The 17,466-nt window shown below is 40.6% G+C and overlaps 1 protein-coding gene across 2 annotated transcripts in view; it reads right to left on the bottom strand.

The window, feature by feature from the left end:
• The window catches only part of ADAM10 (ADAM metallopeptidase domain 10), a 127,679-nt gene that overhangs the window by 86,523 nt on the left and 23,690 nt on the right, over window positions 1–17,466 (bottom strand). For both annotated transcript variants that reach the window (XM_073303751.1, XM_073303750.1), the window contains exon 2: window positions 2,416–2,566. Coding sequence is in view for 1 of the 2 variants with exons in the window: in XM_073303750.1 (XP_073159851.1) it covers window positions 2,416–2,566 (151 nt within the window). In the remaining variant the exon portion in view is untranslated. The remainder of the gene's footprint in view (window positions 1–2,415; window positions 2,567–17,466) is intronic.

Genomic DNA, 17,466 nt, shown 5'->3' with positions numbered 1-17,466 from the left:
GGGCCCGGGGCTCTGGATGCCACTGCTACAGTAGCAGTGTCTGGAGCCCTGGGCCCTTTTAAATCACCAGCACCGGGGCAGCTGCTCCCTTTGCCCCCTCACCCCCCGTCGGCGGCGGTTGAGGGGGGCAAAAGGGACAGGGACCTTAAAGCGCTGCAGGGTTCTCTGCCGCGGCAGCGCTTTAATGTTGCTGCACCCCACCCCCACCCCCACCCAGCGGCCCAGTGCTGCCGCAGCAAAGGACCATCCTTAAAGTGCTGCCACGGCAGCGTTTTAACGTCCCTGCCCTTTTTGCCTCCCACGTTGGCGGCCCTTAAAGCGCTGCCGCAGCAAAGGACCATCCACAGCAGCACTTTAACGTCGCTGCCCCTTCTCCCCCTGTTGGCAGTAAAGATGTACAACATGTTTCCGCCCCGTGCTTCCTGTCCATTTCTAGGTCAGTGAGTTAGTGAACAAATCTGTAGTGCTACACAGCAAGTTCCTGTACCGCGTGTTAACGAGTCTCACGTGTTAAATAGGTAGCGCTGGGAGGTATGGCGCTACCGTGCATTAAGTGGATTTGCATGTAAATGGGCCTGTACTGTAAACCTGTATTGACCTAGATACATCACTCAGGGGCGTGAAAAATTCACACTCCCGAGAGACATAAAATTAAGCTGACCTAAGCCCCAGTAGTGACACCATTAGGTTGACAAAAGAATTCTTCCCTCAACCTAGCTACATCTCTCAAGGAGATAGATTTACTATAGTTATAGCCGACAGAGCTAGCTTTAGCATCTTATTTCACTTTGCAGTAATTCAAGGAACCTACAGGCCCATATCCTGCAAGATATTAGCTTAAAGCAGTTAACATAAGGTATAAATTATCATAAGGCTTTGAGGCCTGTGAACTCTGGCATAAATAAATGGCAAAGTCACTCTGAGTTTTGGGGAACTGGGAATAGTGTGCTTAAGGGAAGGGGCTGTCTAAAATGCTACCAGGTTACCACGGGAATGCTGAGCTGATACTAGGCTTGGATACGTTCGGATAGATTGTCAGCAGATGCTTAGCCATGGATTTGCCCTGGCAATTAATTGATGTATATAATAATAAGCTAAAATCATTAATATACTTATCTATAGGGTAAAAGTTGGATATGGACAAGGGATGCTGAGCATTTGAATGAATATTCATGACAGCCCCTGGGCTCTACAATAGGCCAAACCACTACATAAAGGGGGTCATTGTCGTCTGTCAATCTGGACCATCGGACTTGTTTGGCATGCCAGGGTCAGAGCAGGTTGCCTCTTACCATCAGATCCCCAAGCAAGGGTATGACTATATGAGTATATATATGTGAGGAACGGCACAAGATATCACCATAAATCTGTATTTTTGCTATCTTTTTATCCGGTTTGGAGCTTTGGTGGTTTTACTAATTGTGTTCACAAAAAGGTGTTAAAGCTTTGCTTTGCCCTCAGCCTGAGTGTCTACATTACGTACTCTGGGGTTCCCAGCCAGATATTGAACTCAATAACCTTGATTCTGTCATGCCAAATCCTGGGACTAGAACCTACAGTACCCTCTTTAAATTAGTATTAATGGGAAATCAATAATAATTAATAACTACTAAAGAATCGGGCAACACAGCAACAGAAAAACCCCTTCCGTCGCATAGCTGTAGAACTGTGCTGCTGTAGCACTTGTAGTATAGACAGTCTCAGAGCAAATTTGACCATAAAAATCAGGAAGTGCAAAAGTTATGTTAAATGCAAGAGTTCTCTTTTTTAAAAGAAAATGCTACCGGCAGGACCAGAGTTTTTCAAATCTTTGCAGCACAGTGCTAGTTTTCTCCCACACACCCCATTTATCTACAATGACACTATGGAACTACCTAATTTTCTCCGGCAACATGGAATTAGGTAACTTTAGTTTTCAGTTACGTTTTCATGCACAAGAATAGAAAATGCATTTTTAGTGTCTTACAAAATTCAGTACTTTGTCCCAAATTGGACTATTTTCTTCAATGAAGAGTACTCATAGGCAAAAGTTCAGTGTACAGCTTTGTGCTATTCACAAAGTCCAAAAATGCATTACAAAACCAGGAATAACTATGCCACTCCACTCTTAATATATTTCAAAAACCAAAAGAGATTTAATCTTAGCCAGAAATTAAATCTTTGGTTTGAGGTTAAATAAGAAAATTTGAGCAAGTCTAAGTAAAAATGAGAGGTAGTTACAACTCAGTGTGATTTACTCTGAACACTTACAATTAATTCACTTGCATTATAAAAGGTACCTTTAAAATATTTTAACATTCAAGTTACATAACATTCATATGCAGTGGTGTAGTACTTCAACCAATGCACTTGTATTTTGTTAAAATAAACGGAAAGTATTCTTAAGGTGAACAGCCTTAAATAAAAATTACTCACCTTCCATGTGCATGAAAATTTAGGTGCAGAAACTGGTCTTCATGCAACACTGCTCTTTTGGCACGCTGGTGTTTTTGGTGTAATGAATCCACATCATATGACAATCCTTCATAATGTTTAATGTATTTATTTAAAGGATTTCCATACTGGCCTGTGAAAAGAAAAAAAAACAGTAATCTGAGTCTCAGCATTTCGAAAGTATCAGTGAATAGAACTTGATGTTTTTCTTTTGCACTCCTAAAAGAAAAACATACTTGTATTTTCATTCTGCAATGCTAGCATTACAGTTTCTACTCAAAATTGAAGGCTTACTTCTGCAAGCCAAAACATGGCGATTAAAAGCAAGTCTAAACGTGCAGTGATACAAATATTCTTTCATGTGATAACTGTGCTTCCAAAGCAGTTTTCCATGCAATCAAAAAAGGCTGAAGAAACATCCCTGAGGATTCAGCTTGAATTCAAGCTTCTTGGCCTAGACATTTCCCTGCAGAAGGTTTTTGACTCCTGTTGAGTGCATGAGAAATTTGGAAGAGAAACCTGGCTAACCTGAGGATGGAAGGGAACTGGAAAGCTGGCCAGGAGCACTGGTATTTGAGAGCTTTGCCTGGATCTACATGTAGTGCAGACAGGGCCCAAAACAATGATTTTAAAGTTATGCTAGACATTGAGTACTTCTGCCTTAGTACAAGACTCACTGCAAGACTAGGTATCTGAATAGTCAACTGGCATTGATAAGCTAGTGAACTGACTTCTCTACCGCTGTGTAGACATCTGCCTGAAGACAAATTCTGGGTATGTGCTAAATTAGACTGCTAAAGCAACCTAGCAGACAAAAGGATGGGAAGAAACAAAACAACGAAAACCAAAGGAAGGGACAGAGGATGTTAAATGGGAGGGGCATTAGAAACAGGAAAACAGGAACCCGGATGTCAAAACTGATGGTGAGCAACCTGTGGAGTAGACAGGAGGGGCTTGGAGCAAACAGCATCTCTGTGACATTTCCCAAGTAAAACTTCAGAAAGAAAAGTGAATCTACAGGGGACTGAGGGTTGCTGCTACTAACTCAAAATGGATGAGTGACTCCTGGGCTGGCTTTGTCTTGAAAATTTCTTCCTCCCACAAACCCTTATGGATGGGAGAGTGGTGGGAACTCATGCCCCGAATGGTGAATTCTATGTATTCAATGCTCTAGGCCATTACTTGTTTCCCTTCTATTTCGTATGTTTCATATTTTTAAATAAAAAGTGAGTAAGACTTCTACTTCTGTTTTGGAAAGTGAATATGCAAAAGTGATAGTACAAAATAAATTTCACACGTGATCGTTTGAGACAAGATATTCTAATAAGTCCTGACATTCATTAAGTGTGTTCTAAGCAATTATTCTTCCTACACAAGTATATTCACTACGTATAGTTTCCTTCAGTATCTGAAGCAACACAATCCGCATGTAAATTCTATGCATGAAGAATATTGTTTCAGAGTTAATAAGGCAAGCTAAAAGAAAGCTTTATGGAAACAACTAAAGAGGAAGTGATTCAATTGTTCAGACTGGGGACAAAAAGACAAGTAGAGTGGAGGAAGAATAGAAAAGAGGAACAAACTCAACAGGAGAGGAAGAGATGAGTTGATGAAGATCAGCTATAATATTTTTATATCTTGCAAAGCATTTTGAATTGGATATAAGGCACTTAAAGTGACTGAGCATGGTGATTTTGCTCCCTAAAGTGAAGGTTTCGGTCCAGAAATCTAAACCCTTAAGAATTCAAGGTGCTCATAAGAGGAAAAGCAATAAAAAGGTGGGTGCCCTCAAATTCCAGCAAATGAATGTAAACTTCAGGTGTTAAACAACTTTGAAGATCAGGCCAAAAGTTATTATACAGAATTCAAGAGAGTTTTGATGCCCCATCATTGTTGCATTCTTTGTTCGAATGGGACACTAAACTACTACAGCATGTTGAGGAAAATTAAAAACCAACTACCCTAATTAAAATAGGCCTTAAAACATTACACACATTTTGCATGCAGAACACACGAGTGTTTGCCATTGGTACTTTGTATGTAAATTTATATAGTTGGAGACAAGGAGGCCTTCAGTATTGTCATTAAACCCAAGCAGAAGAACAAAATGACCAATTTATAATCCTTCCTCTTGCAAATTCATAGAAATAGCTTCATCTGAAGCTGCTGTATTTGAAGAACACAATGGATTAGGCAGTCACGTGCATTAAGACAGCATTTTACATTTGAACATAGTTAATAATGTTGTTCAAATGTAAACACCAACTCTGCAGCAATGTACAAACACTAATTTGCAGTTAATTATGTGAAAATCAAATGTTTTTTTAAATAAGCCAATAGTTCTAAAACAAAAAATGTCTTTAGTATAACTTTTGCCAACCAGACTTCTAGAAGAAATGTTCAAATAGTACCAATATTTATTACTCAAGCTTTGCTCAGTGACTTGCCAAATCTTCCCCACATCATCCCTTTGACAGGGTATACCCCATGATTTCAAAGATGGTTTGGAGAAATACTCTGGTTCTAAATGTGGCACTGTGATTTGGTATGAAATGGAAGTAATGACAAACAAGCAGATAAAAATGGAGCAAAAGCACCATCTTCACCTTCACTCAGGATTAAGTGGGAGTAAAAGGAATTTCAGATAATTTATTTTTAAAGTTAATACACACAGTTGTTGATATCCAAGTTAATGTACTGGAAGTAAGATATGCGGTCTTTTATTTCCAGGTTTCAACTCCAGATCTGATCACTATTTAGTTACCTATATGAAATGGACTGGTGATTTGAACATTTCCTTGTGCAAAAGTGTCCATATAAAAAAACTCCAAGGACAAAATTTCTATCTTGTTCTACTTCTGTTACTGTGGCACGTTCACCATCTGCTTTTTTCTCCCTTATGATTTTTTTTAATGTGCTCACCACACTTAAAACTGGTTGCTCATCTATTTGAGAATCATCTTTTCTATTCTCAAGGTTCTCCTCCTCGGAAACTCATTCTTCTGTTTCCTGTCCTTGATCTTCCAGAACTTGGCCTGGACCATCCCCTTTTCTCTAGAAATAAATTGTCAGATGGGATCTGGAGGATTTCACTATGGTAAAAATAAACATATCCAAGGAAAAATCAGATCTGTGAGTTTTCTCCAAATAATTAATTTAAGGGTAGGAGAAAATGTAGTTTTCCCAATGAGTAAGTAAGCAGTTTAATCCCAAACCAAGCCAATCCCCTGGATGCCAGGACTCTGTTGCTCAGCCCATCTCCCTGGCCAGCACAGCTCCACAGGGATTTCCCCAAACACCACTATCCCCTTTAAAGGTAGTTTTCCAACAGAGAGGGCTACTGAAGAATTAATGCAGCCCCCAAGACTTTACCTCTGTAACTTGTGGCATTTGCTGCCATTAGATAGCTACATGTTATGTTTAAATAAAATTTCATTTTTAAATTTAATTCATTTAATTTTCATTCACCTCCTTGTTCTATGAGAAGATAAATAAGTGCTAGAGAAAGTCAATCTGAAAGCATTCTTATCTCTTATGTCACCTCATTCATTTCCTCATCACACTAATTTCAATCTTTAAAAATATCCTGGATTTTCCATACCTCCAGTAATTGTCCCCCATTTCTGAATCTGTTATACTTCTGGTATATTTTTTCTGGAGATGAAGTATCCAGAAATGAACTAAGTAGTCAAAGTAGAGGGTTTACCATTGATTTGCACCTCCCCTTATCTCCGTAGCCAAATTCAAGTGAGGATTCATCCTCCCAAAATGAGGACAATAGAGCAGAGGCCTCTGTGTATGTGCCGAGAGTGAGACAGTTGCAAATTTAGATTCATTGTAAGTTGCTACCTTCAGTTTTTTTAGATTTTATATTCATGGTTTTAATCCAGGCCATTACTGTGATCGGATCACTTTCTATTGTAAAACAAATACACTCGCACTGCATTTGAATTTTCTTTTCCATTTCTGGCCCCCAAAGGAAATTATGCATGCTTTAACTATTGAAGCAAATACTGGTATACTATGCGCAGCTTAGAAGAAGAGCAAGGGTGAAGCAGTGAGCTTTACATTTGGATTGGAAGGAGGCAATGTTTACTCTACTAAGACATGGTTAGGCATGGCTTTTCAGAGAAATCACTCCACAGCTGTACATAACAGAAGTTCGGTTGGGACACCATCTTTATGATAGATTCATTTCAAGACTCTCACAGTTTTTACCCCCATATACAAGTTCTGCCCTGCTACTGCTGCAACAAGGGAACAATACTACACACTTCATCTTCCCTAAACACAAAAGTGTTCTCCATGACTAGCCAATCGCTGTATTTCATTTACATTTACACAAGAAAAAATTCCCATGCAAAAAAAGTTAAATGCTCCATCAAAGGATGACCACCCAGCATTAAATTACATACAAGAAACAATTAACTCAGCCAACCAATATACTATTCAAAGCAACAAAACAGCCTCCTAAATCATAAGAACACTCAGTCTTTGCTCCAAACTATGTCAGATACATGGCCCTTTATGCATGCTATCCACCAATACTATAAAGTAAAAATGGTTGATTATATTCTGGCTTATTTATTTGCTTTCATGTACAATTACATTTTAAAAAGAGAAACTAAGGACTAAGCAGACGTAATTTTTAGGAATACTCTGCAATTAAGTACTGCCGATTCTTCAGGCTCTTTGGCAGAGCAGTAATTACATTTGCCTAAGCATAATAAGTTTAAAAGGATTTAACTGGAATGAAGTCTAAAATGTCAAAGAATTTTTTAACTCACAGTCATTTCATAACTGGCTCTTATTAATGTCACTTTATATAAAGGCCATCTTTTATTCTCCCAAGTCAAGCATTCAAAGGAACATAAACACGATCTATTTTCAGCCTACCCTGCCCAGATCTCTTATAAAAGTTCAAAGCATTTATGCTATAGTAGAGAAACAACACCTAACTTCCTGACAGTATAACAAAGTATTAAAGCTAGTTTCTGTTTTTGCTTAATTTGCTTTCAAATAGATTCACTAGAGAGGTGGAAATAACCTCAGAAGTGCATTCTATCCCATTTCATTCAGCCTGGTAAAATATTAAGTTCCGCAACAGAGAAACATCATTCTCTAATTTAAAGAATATTGAAAGGACCTGTTCAGCTATCAGGAAAATGGTTCAGCTACTTTGGAATGTGCATGTTCTGCATGAAGATGAATAAATGGGTTAATAAGCTAATCAGGCTGGGATAGGAGAGACCTCTCTCTCTTTTTATTTTTTATATACACACAAAAGAGAGAAGGGTACCCATAAATTCCCTTAAAGATTAAGTGGACCTTCCAATAGCATAGGGGCGGGCAAATTTTTTGGCCAGAGGGCCACATTGGGTTTCCAAAATTGTATGGAGGGCCATTTAGAGGAGGCTAGGTCTCCCCAAACAGCCAGCTGTGTGTGGCCCGGCCCTCGCCTCCTATCTTACCTCCCTGCTTCTCGCCCCGTGACAGCTCCCCCAGGACTCCTGCCCCATCCAACTCCCCCGCCCCATCCCATGATGCCCCCCCCACCCCGGGACTCCTACCCCATCCACCACCCCCTGCTCCCTGACAATCCCCGGACTCCCAACCCAACTGCCCCCTGCCGCCCCATCCAACCCCCCCCCCCTCATTCCTGACTTGCCCCCCCGGGACCCCTGTCCCATCCAACCACCCCTTCTCCCTGTCCACTGACAGCCTCCGGAACCCCTGCCCCTGACTGCCCCCCGCCGCCCTATCCAACGCCCCCTCTTCTTCCTGACTGTCCCCTGCCCCCCAGGATCCCTGCCCTCTGACCCCCCCCCAACCCCTGACGACCACCCTGAACTCCCCTGCCCTCTATCCAACCCTCCCTGCCCCCTTACCGTGCTGCCTGGAGCACTGGTGGCTGGCAGCAATACAGCCGCGCCGCTCAGAGCACCGGGTCAGGCTGCGGATCTGCAACTGCGCTGGACGGCCACCCAGAGCATTGCGCCGGCAGTGCGGTGCACTGAGGCTGCGGGGGAAGGGGTCACAGCAGGGGAGGGGTTGGGGGCAAGCCTCCCGGGCCAGGAGCTCAGGGGCTAGGCAGGAGGGTCCTGCAGGCCGCATGTGGCCCGCAGGCTGTGGTTTGCCCACCTCTGCAATAGCAGGTATCAGAGCCCTAGTCTATGGGGGAGGTAGGAATTCACACACCCAAGTTTGTTTGCTGGTCTATTTGTAACATTGAAAAATATCAGGAAAGGAGGGCCTCATGAAAATCATCTTTTTTAAGCTAACAACTCTTAAGAAGTTTCCTTCAGGAAGTCTCACCTAGAAATATTTAGGGAAATGAATCATGGCAAGTAAAGTAACATGTAAACTGGCAGGCATACAGCTGATCTCCACTCCACTGCGCCAATTAATAATTAAAATGAGGCTCACTAAGATACCTTTCTAAAAAGTGAGACCACGAAGACCATAAACTACTTTAAATTACATAACAATGAGTACTGAAAGTTAGACAAGGTCATGGGAAAATTCATAAACCTATCCAATTTTTTCAAATCAGAATGAGCAAGCGGAATCCACTCTTCAAATGAGTGCCGAAAGAGGTAGGAGCACATATATAGTAAAGAGTTAATTCAAGGAGCAGATTAGAGCTGTGAATTACTCCTTGACTTTACAGTTCTAATTTCATTAGGACATGGAAAACAAGTTTAAAAATAATTTCCCATCTTTTTGGTCCAGTAAAAAAGTTAGGAGGACATCTTTAGCACCTGGTTAGTAGGTGTTGGATGCCTTTTTGTCCAGACCCTGTGTTCAAGCGCAAACACTTGATTACACTGTAAGAACTATGAAGCAGTAGGGAACACCTCACCAAGCTGGGTTCAATCTCCAGCAGACATTCCCATTCAGGGCGGGAGGCACCCCCCTGAAGCAGTTGTAGTGGCAGGAGGAAAGTGAGTACAGACCTCTAGAGATTTGGGAACCATCTTGAAAACCTTTTAGGAAAAAAAAGCATTGATGTCAGCAGGTACCTAGTCACTTTTTTTTTTATGAAAGGGAGCTATTTCTTTCTATGGAGCTAGCATAGAAGAGAGAGCACTCTGAGTTAACAAAAGTGGAACAGTTAAGCTGGAACAACTGTAGAGAAGATAAGGGTGTGAAAATCATTTGAAGAAGCTAGTAAAGCAGCAACAAAACAAAACACAAAAAACCCACCACCAGGCTTTGTAAGCTTTTACAGTTTGCTTCCATGCTGGTATACTGTCTATCTAGATTATAAAGTCTGAAGAGTGGGATCTGTCTTATACATAAGGCTACGTTTTAGTCACGGGTATTTTTTTTAGTAAAAGTCATGGACAGGTCACGGGAAGTAAACAAAAATTCACGGCTCGTGACCTGTCCATGACTTTTACTATATACCCCTAAAATTTGGGCAGAGGGTCAAGTTTTGGGGAGGGGGTGGTCCCGCGGGTGCTGAGGGAGGTGGCCCAGGACCCCGCTGGTGCTCGGGGGAGGAAGAGTGGGCAGCAGTGTGTGGCCTGGGACCCTGCTGGTGCTGGGGGGACAGGGTGAGCAATGGCATGTGCCCAGGGACCCCCGCTAGTCTACGCTGGACTACCCGGCTCTGCAGGGGGCAGCAGACGGGCCAAGCCCAGGGGGCTCCACGTGCTGCTCCTGCCAGAAGCACCAGTTGGGCAACTCCCATTGGCCAGGAACTGCAGCCAATAGGAGCTGCGGAGTTGGGGAGCCCCCTGCCCCTCTGCAGCCTAAGAACTGCAGGGCCATGCTAATGGGAGCCAGGGAGGCCCCCAGCCTGAGGTAAGCACCCCCACACACCTCCCAACCCCTGGCCCTGAGCCCCCTCCCACACACCAAAACTGCTGCTGCTGGCCTGGGGCTGCCCACTCGGGCAGCCCCTGAGCCAGCCCTGGCTGCTGCAGAAGTCACAGAGGTCCCGGGAAGTCACAGAATCAATGACTTCCATGACAGACTCGCAGCCATACTCATACACAATGTCAAGTATATTTAAAACACAGTTAGAGTAGGACACTTAAACTGACAGTCTAACATCCAGAAGTGGAAAGTACATAAATGGGACATCCCTAAACAAGCATTTAGAAAATGACCAGAGCTCAGAAAAAGTAAGTGGACATTAGAAAATAAACATGAATGGATTTCAAACACTCTGAAGCAACATCCTAACCTTTCATTTCAACTGGGCCAGGTTTTCACCCTTTGTTTTGCTATGGTGAGAGGAAAAAAAATATTGCCATTAATTTTGTCTGTAGGTTCAAAATATAGACAGGTGGTAATTGTGCCTCTGGGCCTTTTTCACAAAAATATACTTTAAAATACCAGTTTCCTGAAGTACTACAAAACTGATTGAACAGAAATGCAAGCAATTTTTCCTTTATATAAAAAAGTACATGTCATAAAACAGTATAAATAATGCAGCATTAGGAGTTGCTTAAAGGCACTTTAAAATATGCAGTCAACTAATATGAAGCTACATGACAGGTCTTGCAACTAAAATACCACAATTCTGTAAATTCTCCCTTAAATTAAATACTACACCAACGGATATCAGAAACTTACATCTAATCAGCGTGATTTCAAAATATTGAACACTATCTTGACTTATTGTATACTAAAAGCCATTTATGTTTTCAGCTAAATATGTTCTCTAATTCAGAAGTTACTACGGTATTTTGGTTTCTCTCAAAATAAATACATACAAGTTCTTAGCTAAGCTGACATAAAAGTGCTCCCAGTTACCCCACTGTTAGTATAAAAGTGCCAACAGAATAACTGGGCACTCATGTCCCATTTACTTTCCCCTACCACAGTGGTAAGTCAATTATTTTTTGTCAAGGTCCAGTCAAGGTCCAGACGCCAGAGAAAATAAACAGTAATGATAATAAATAATAAGTAAATAAAAAGATTTTGGGGTGCTTTCAAAAGTGTGTGGCAGTCCAGATTTGGCCCCAGTCTGCCTATATACTACCCTTGCCTTACCGTTTGTTCTACAGAATACCATTTTCTGACAAAGATCTGAAAATTTACTGTTAACTATCTGACCCAAAAGGGGTGGTGGTAAAAAAATGAATTAAAGAGCACAAGCATCTACTCAGACAAGCTTTCCTTTAAAAAAAAAAGTTTAAAATACAAATGGACATACGGCCAGGGAATCAAGTAGGAAATACCCATATCAAAACTCCAATAGTGCACAAGCAATAAAATCTCACAGCAGTCATTTGTAAATGGTTCATAAGCTCTCCTGAAGCTCACATTACTCAACGCCTGAATCTCCCCAAAATTTTGGGGAGCAGACTTCATAAGCAATTGCTTTGATGCACACAGGCAAATTCAAAGCATATCTTCCTATTATCACTGTTGCACATTTAATAAGAAGGTAACTGCAGACTGCCTGCTCAATGGTAAGAGTTTATCTCCATTTCTCTGTGAAATTAAAGCAACAAGAAGGGCAGAAGAAAAGCACCTCTAATTCCTTTCCCTCCTCTCAGCAGTTGGAAAACTGTGGGGACAGGAGAAAAGAGTACAGTAATGGAGATCTCCCCAAGTAATGGAGAACTCCCCAAGAGGACTGGAGGGGGAGAAGTACGTAGATAGATAACTGCATAATTCTGCCTCCTGAAGACATCTTGTATGATTCACACTGCTGGATTTTTACCTGGGAAGACACTCAAAACTGTCCAAGCTCAAAGGTTTTCGGTCTCTAAGGGCATGTCTACTTGGGGACAAAATCAACGAGAGGTGAGAAATCTATGTGCATAAAGTAGCCCCTGCACATTCAGGAGTGAACAGCAGGGGGAGGGGTTTTAATGAGCTTTAATTTACCTTGACATGATTTACCTTACATCTTGTGAGGGTTTCGGCAGGTCTATACTTAAACCACTGCAGTGGCTGTGCCGCTGTAGCGCTTCAGTGAAGACGCTACTATGCCAACAGGAGAGCTTCTCTCGTTGTCATAATCCATCTCTGTGAGAGACGGTAGCTATGTTGACGGGAGAAGCCCGCTGATGGGGGTAAGGTCAGTATAACTGGATCATACAAGGGTGTGGGTTTTTCACACCGAGTGACTTAGTTATACCAGTGTAAGTCTGTAGTGTAGGCCTGACCTTTGTCTAAACAGTGAGGTGATGAGCTCTATTGGAAGGGTGATTTCTAAAGCACACAAATGTGTTGTGCATTAATTGGTCTGTGTAGTGTGCTGGTGCAATCTCAAGCACTTAGAAACCACACTCCCATAGTGTGCATTGATGTACAATGTAGACATACCCTAAGAACCCACAGTAGTGGGCAAAAGAATGAATTGCTTGTCTTTTGGGGACTGCATGTTACCACATAGCTTAAACCACCTTTTGGAACATTTCACTCAGTTTATGATTTAGCAGTCAGCAGAGACTGCCTAAAGAAAAATAAGCCAAAGTGAAAGGATTGCAAAGTTAAGAGAAGACTAAAGAAGTGTAAAGATAAAATAAAACCACCTTCAGGAAGGTTCCCTCCAAGACAGGGGAAGTGGATGATTGAGAATCCTAGTAAATGAGATCTTCAGAAAAGTAGTAACTATCCCTAACACAAAATACCAACTGGGCACAATTCTCACTGCTGAAGAATAAGTAGTTTGAAGGATGTCTCAAAAGAAAAGACGAAAACTATCAAGAGCAAGACCAGCAATGAACAAAGTTTTAAAAACAAGAGAAAGGGAAGATACTTCTCAAAAGCATCAGGCTTAAGACTTTGAAAGCCTGTAGAGAGCATCTAAAGAACAAGAAAAGGGAAAGTGTGGCCAACTCAAAAAAGTACATCCTAAAATAAACTCTGGGGAAGAGAAACGTTTTTGGATTCTTACTTTAGAAAGAGGTTCTCCAACCCTGAGAATCCAAAGTGGAATTCCTTCTAGAGACAATCCCAGTAATGGTGATTTATAAACATATATGTATCTGCCTTTCATATGCCCAATGAATACAGCCCTGAGTAAGTCAGTAGAAGCTGTTCAGTGTCACATCAAATGAGCCTTGACACATAGCCTTACACAGTTAGGCCACCCAGGTCATTACCATTTGCAATTCAGTAGGATAGTCATTTGGACACAGTCACCTTAGCAACAGTATTGCCCAGGGAACTCATAGGAAATTAAATGAATTTGGTGATTTTCTAAGGGTGGTCAGACTGCTTCAAGTAGAACTCTTATTTTTTTCCCCTTTGATCAAACATGTGAAGAAGATGTACACTCTGCGAAAATGTTTCCAAAACCATATGTTCATTAAAATGACTCCAAAACTGAATGAAGGCCAAGCACCAAGCCTGAAATCTCTGAAGTGCTTGAAACTCAAAAGGCAAAGCCTAGTCACAGAAATTAAGTTCTTCTTAGGTATCTGGAGGTCAACATTCCATCAGTACTTCAGAACCAGCAGCAGTGAAAGAGCAAAGTCAAAGTAAAATGAATATTTGAAAGAAACAGGCCACAGTGAAAGGAAGAGGAACACTACAGAGTTTACCTGAAGTAGGCTGAAAAGACAATAGTACCAAATGGAGAGAGTGCTTCTGCAGAGAGCCCCTTGTTGGCTATGCTCAAGGAACTGACTACAGATAAGAGTCCTATGGCACACAAGCAATAGAGGGAGGGAGCACTCTTCTACCTGCTACATCTGTGGTTAAGGAACAAAAAAGGTTAAGAATTTCAGTTCTACCAGTTTCTACTAGGAAACAGGCACCCAGGAGTGAGAATCCCAAAGAGGATCTCTTTAATTACAAAAAAAAAAAAAAAAAAAAAAAAAGAGCTCTCCTTGCATCAGCTGGAGGATAATTTGAGAGCTTTACATTAATCATACATCTAATAGTCAAAAGCTGTTGCCCCATCCACCAGGGTCCAAGGACAGGATCCAGAAGAATCCCAGTTTCTTCCTCCTTTTGAGCAGAATGACTTCTCACTTGACCTTACTTCCTCATGCTTAGTGTTCCCTTACACTAAAGTATTTGTATCTAGCTCTGGTTACTCTAGCTAGAAGCTGTCTGGTAAATGAAACAAAATGAAGGAATAGGGAAACTCAGACCCCTGAACACACCATCTATCACCCCCCACTTCAAACAATGGAGTAGCAACATATTTTCAGTAGGGCTGTCAAGCTATTAAAAAAATAGTGTGATTAATCGCACGATTAAAAAATTAATCACGTTGTTAAATAATGGAATACCGTTTATTTAAAATATTTTTGGGTGTTTTCTACATTTTCAAATATATTGATTTCAATTACAAACACAGAATACAAAGTGTACAGTGCTCACTTATTTATGTTTGAACACAAATATTTGCACTGAAACACTTTTTTTTTGTTTTTTTACAATTCACCTCATACAAGTACAGGTGCAATCTCCACCATGAACGTTAAACTTACAAATATAGAATTATGTACAAAAGAATAACTGCATTGAAAAATAAAACAATGTAAAACTTTAGAGCCTACAAGTTCACTCAGTCCTACTTCAGCCAATTGCTCAGACAAACAAACTTGGTTACCATTTGCAGGAGATAATGCTGTACGCTTTTTGTTTACAATGTCACCTGAAAGTGAGAACAGGCATTCGCATGGCACTGTTGTAGCCAGTGTTGCAAGATACTGATGTGCCTGATGCACTAAAGTTTCATAAATCCCTTCATCTTCATCCACCATTCCAGCATTCTTCCATGCTGATGAGGGGTTCTGCTTGATAACAATCCAAAGCAAAGTGGCCTGATGCACGTTCATTTTAGTCATCTGAATCAGATGCCACCAGGAGAAGGCTGATTTTCTTTTTTGGTGGTTCAGGTTCTGTAGTTTCCGCATCAGAGTGTTGCTCTTTTAAGACTTCTGAAAGCATGCTCCATACCTCGTCCCTCTCAGATTTTGGAAGGTACTTCTGATTCTTAAACCTTGGGTTGAGTGCGGTAGCTATTTTTAGAAATCTCACATTGGTATCATCTTTGCGTTTTGTCAAATCTACTGTAAAAGTGTTCTTAAAACAAAGATGTGCTGGGTCATCATCCGAGACTGCTATAACATGAAATATATAGCAGAATGTGGGTAAAACAGAGGCGAAGACATACAGTTCTCCCCCAAAGAGTTCAGTCACAAATTTAATTAATGCATTATTTTTTAACTAGCATCATCAGCATGGAAGCGTATCACCTGGAATGGTGGCTGAAGCATGAAGGGGCATACAAATGTTTAGTATATCTGGCAGTAAGTACCTTGCAACCTGGCTACAAAAGTGCCACGCAAAGGCCTGTTCTCACTTTCAGGTGACATTGTAAATAAGAAGCAGGCAGCAGCATCACCTGTAAATGTAAACAAACTTGTTTGTCTTAGCGATTGGCAGAATAAGAAGTAGGACTGATTAGACTTGTAGGCTCTAAATTTTAGATTGCTCTCAAAAGCAAAAGAGTTATGTAACAAACAAAAACCAAACATTTGTAAGTTGCACTTTCATGACAGAGAGATTGCTCTGTAGTACTTGTATGAGGTGAATTGAAAATTATTATTTCATTTATCATTTTTACAGTGCAAATGTTTGTAATAAAAATATAAAGTTAGCACTGTACACTTTGTATTCTGTGTTGAAATAGAAATCAGTGTATTTGAACATGTAGAAAAACCATCCAAAATATTTAATACATTTCAATTGGTATTCTATTGTTTAATAGAAATTAATTTTTTTAATCATAATAAATTTTTTTTAGTTAATCGCGTGAGTTAACTGCAATTAACTGACAGCCCGAGTTTTCAGCAAGAAAAGTGGGGAAAGAACTACTTTGGAGATATCATATGCCTTCTTACAAACACTAGTTTATAGAAGATGTTTTGCAGCAAGACTTCCTCTGGATATATCTAGATGTGGTTTAAGAAGTTTGCTATTCTGGATTGTAGTAGAGAAGCTGCATTTTGGTACACCATATAAATGTATCTGTGTTTTTACCTTTGTCAATTCACTTTTTACATAGTTCTTTAACACTTGCCTGTATTTTCTTGATTTGTTTTGTATCCTTCTCTTTAAGATTACTCTGCCTATTTAAATCTGTAATTATGTGGCTCATTTCCCCTTTAGTTATTGTATATGAGCGAAATACATTTGGGTTACGTCTTCACTAGAAATGCACTGCTATAGCACTTCAGCATAGACGCTTACTAAAGCGACAGGAGTTACCCATCAATGTAAGTAATCCACCTCCATGAGAGACAGTAGTTAGGTCAACAGAAGACTTCTGCTGTTGATGTAACATGGTCTACCATCAGTGGTTACATCAGCTTAACTACCTTGCTCAAGCGTGTGGTTTAGGGGGAGATGTTTGTTTTTTGATTTTTTAAACACCCCTGAGCGATGTAGCTGATCAACCTAACTTTTTAGTGTAGCCCTGGCCTTGGTCCCACCACCCGGACGTCTTTGACAACACTGACAATACAATATTCTTTAACAAGCAGTAAGCTTCAGGAATTCATGAAGACTCCGGTTCTATGTTTCATTAAGAAAGTTTTGCATTGTAAAACTAGCATTTGCATCATGTAATTTATGCCAGTTCAGCTCAGTATGGTCCAATAGTTACAAATAATGGCTGAAAACAAGGAAGAGCCACTGACTCATAGTATGACCTAAAGCAATGTATAACCCTCTGTGACACATGGTTAGAAATGGTTAAACAGCTTGTAGGCTGAATGACCCAAAGCCTACCTTTAAAAGTCATGCTAGAAAGGTATGCGAATGATAATTAGGGCCATTCGTGCTAAACAGACTAGAACGTTGAAATGCAAATCTATATTGTTAGAATTGTGTGCATCTTAGATGCTACCTGTAAACAGACAGTCCCTGTCAATATAACTATTGATTCAGAGATCAAAAGGGAATATTAAAATTTAGATGAACCTTGGGTAAAATAATGTCATTGTCTATGTCTCTGAAGTTAGTACTAGACCGCCTAATGGACAAATTGCCCTATGTTAATTTGTGTAACTAATTAATGGTGGTGCTTAGAAAGCAAAAAGTTAC

This window comes from Lepidochelys kempii, chromosome 10 (genome assembly GCF_965140265.1).
Source record: "Lepidochelys kempii isolate rLepKem1 chromosome 10, rLepKem1.hap2, whole genome shotgun sequence".
Taxonomy (NCBI): Eukaryota; Metazoa; Chordata; order Testudines; family Cheloniidae; genus Lepidochelys; species Lepidochelys kempii.
This window is presented reverse-complemented; position numbering and strand designations above follow the sequence as displayed.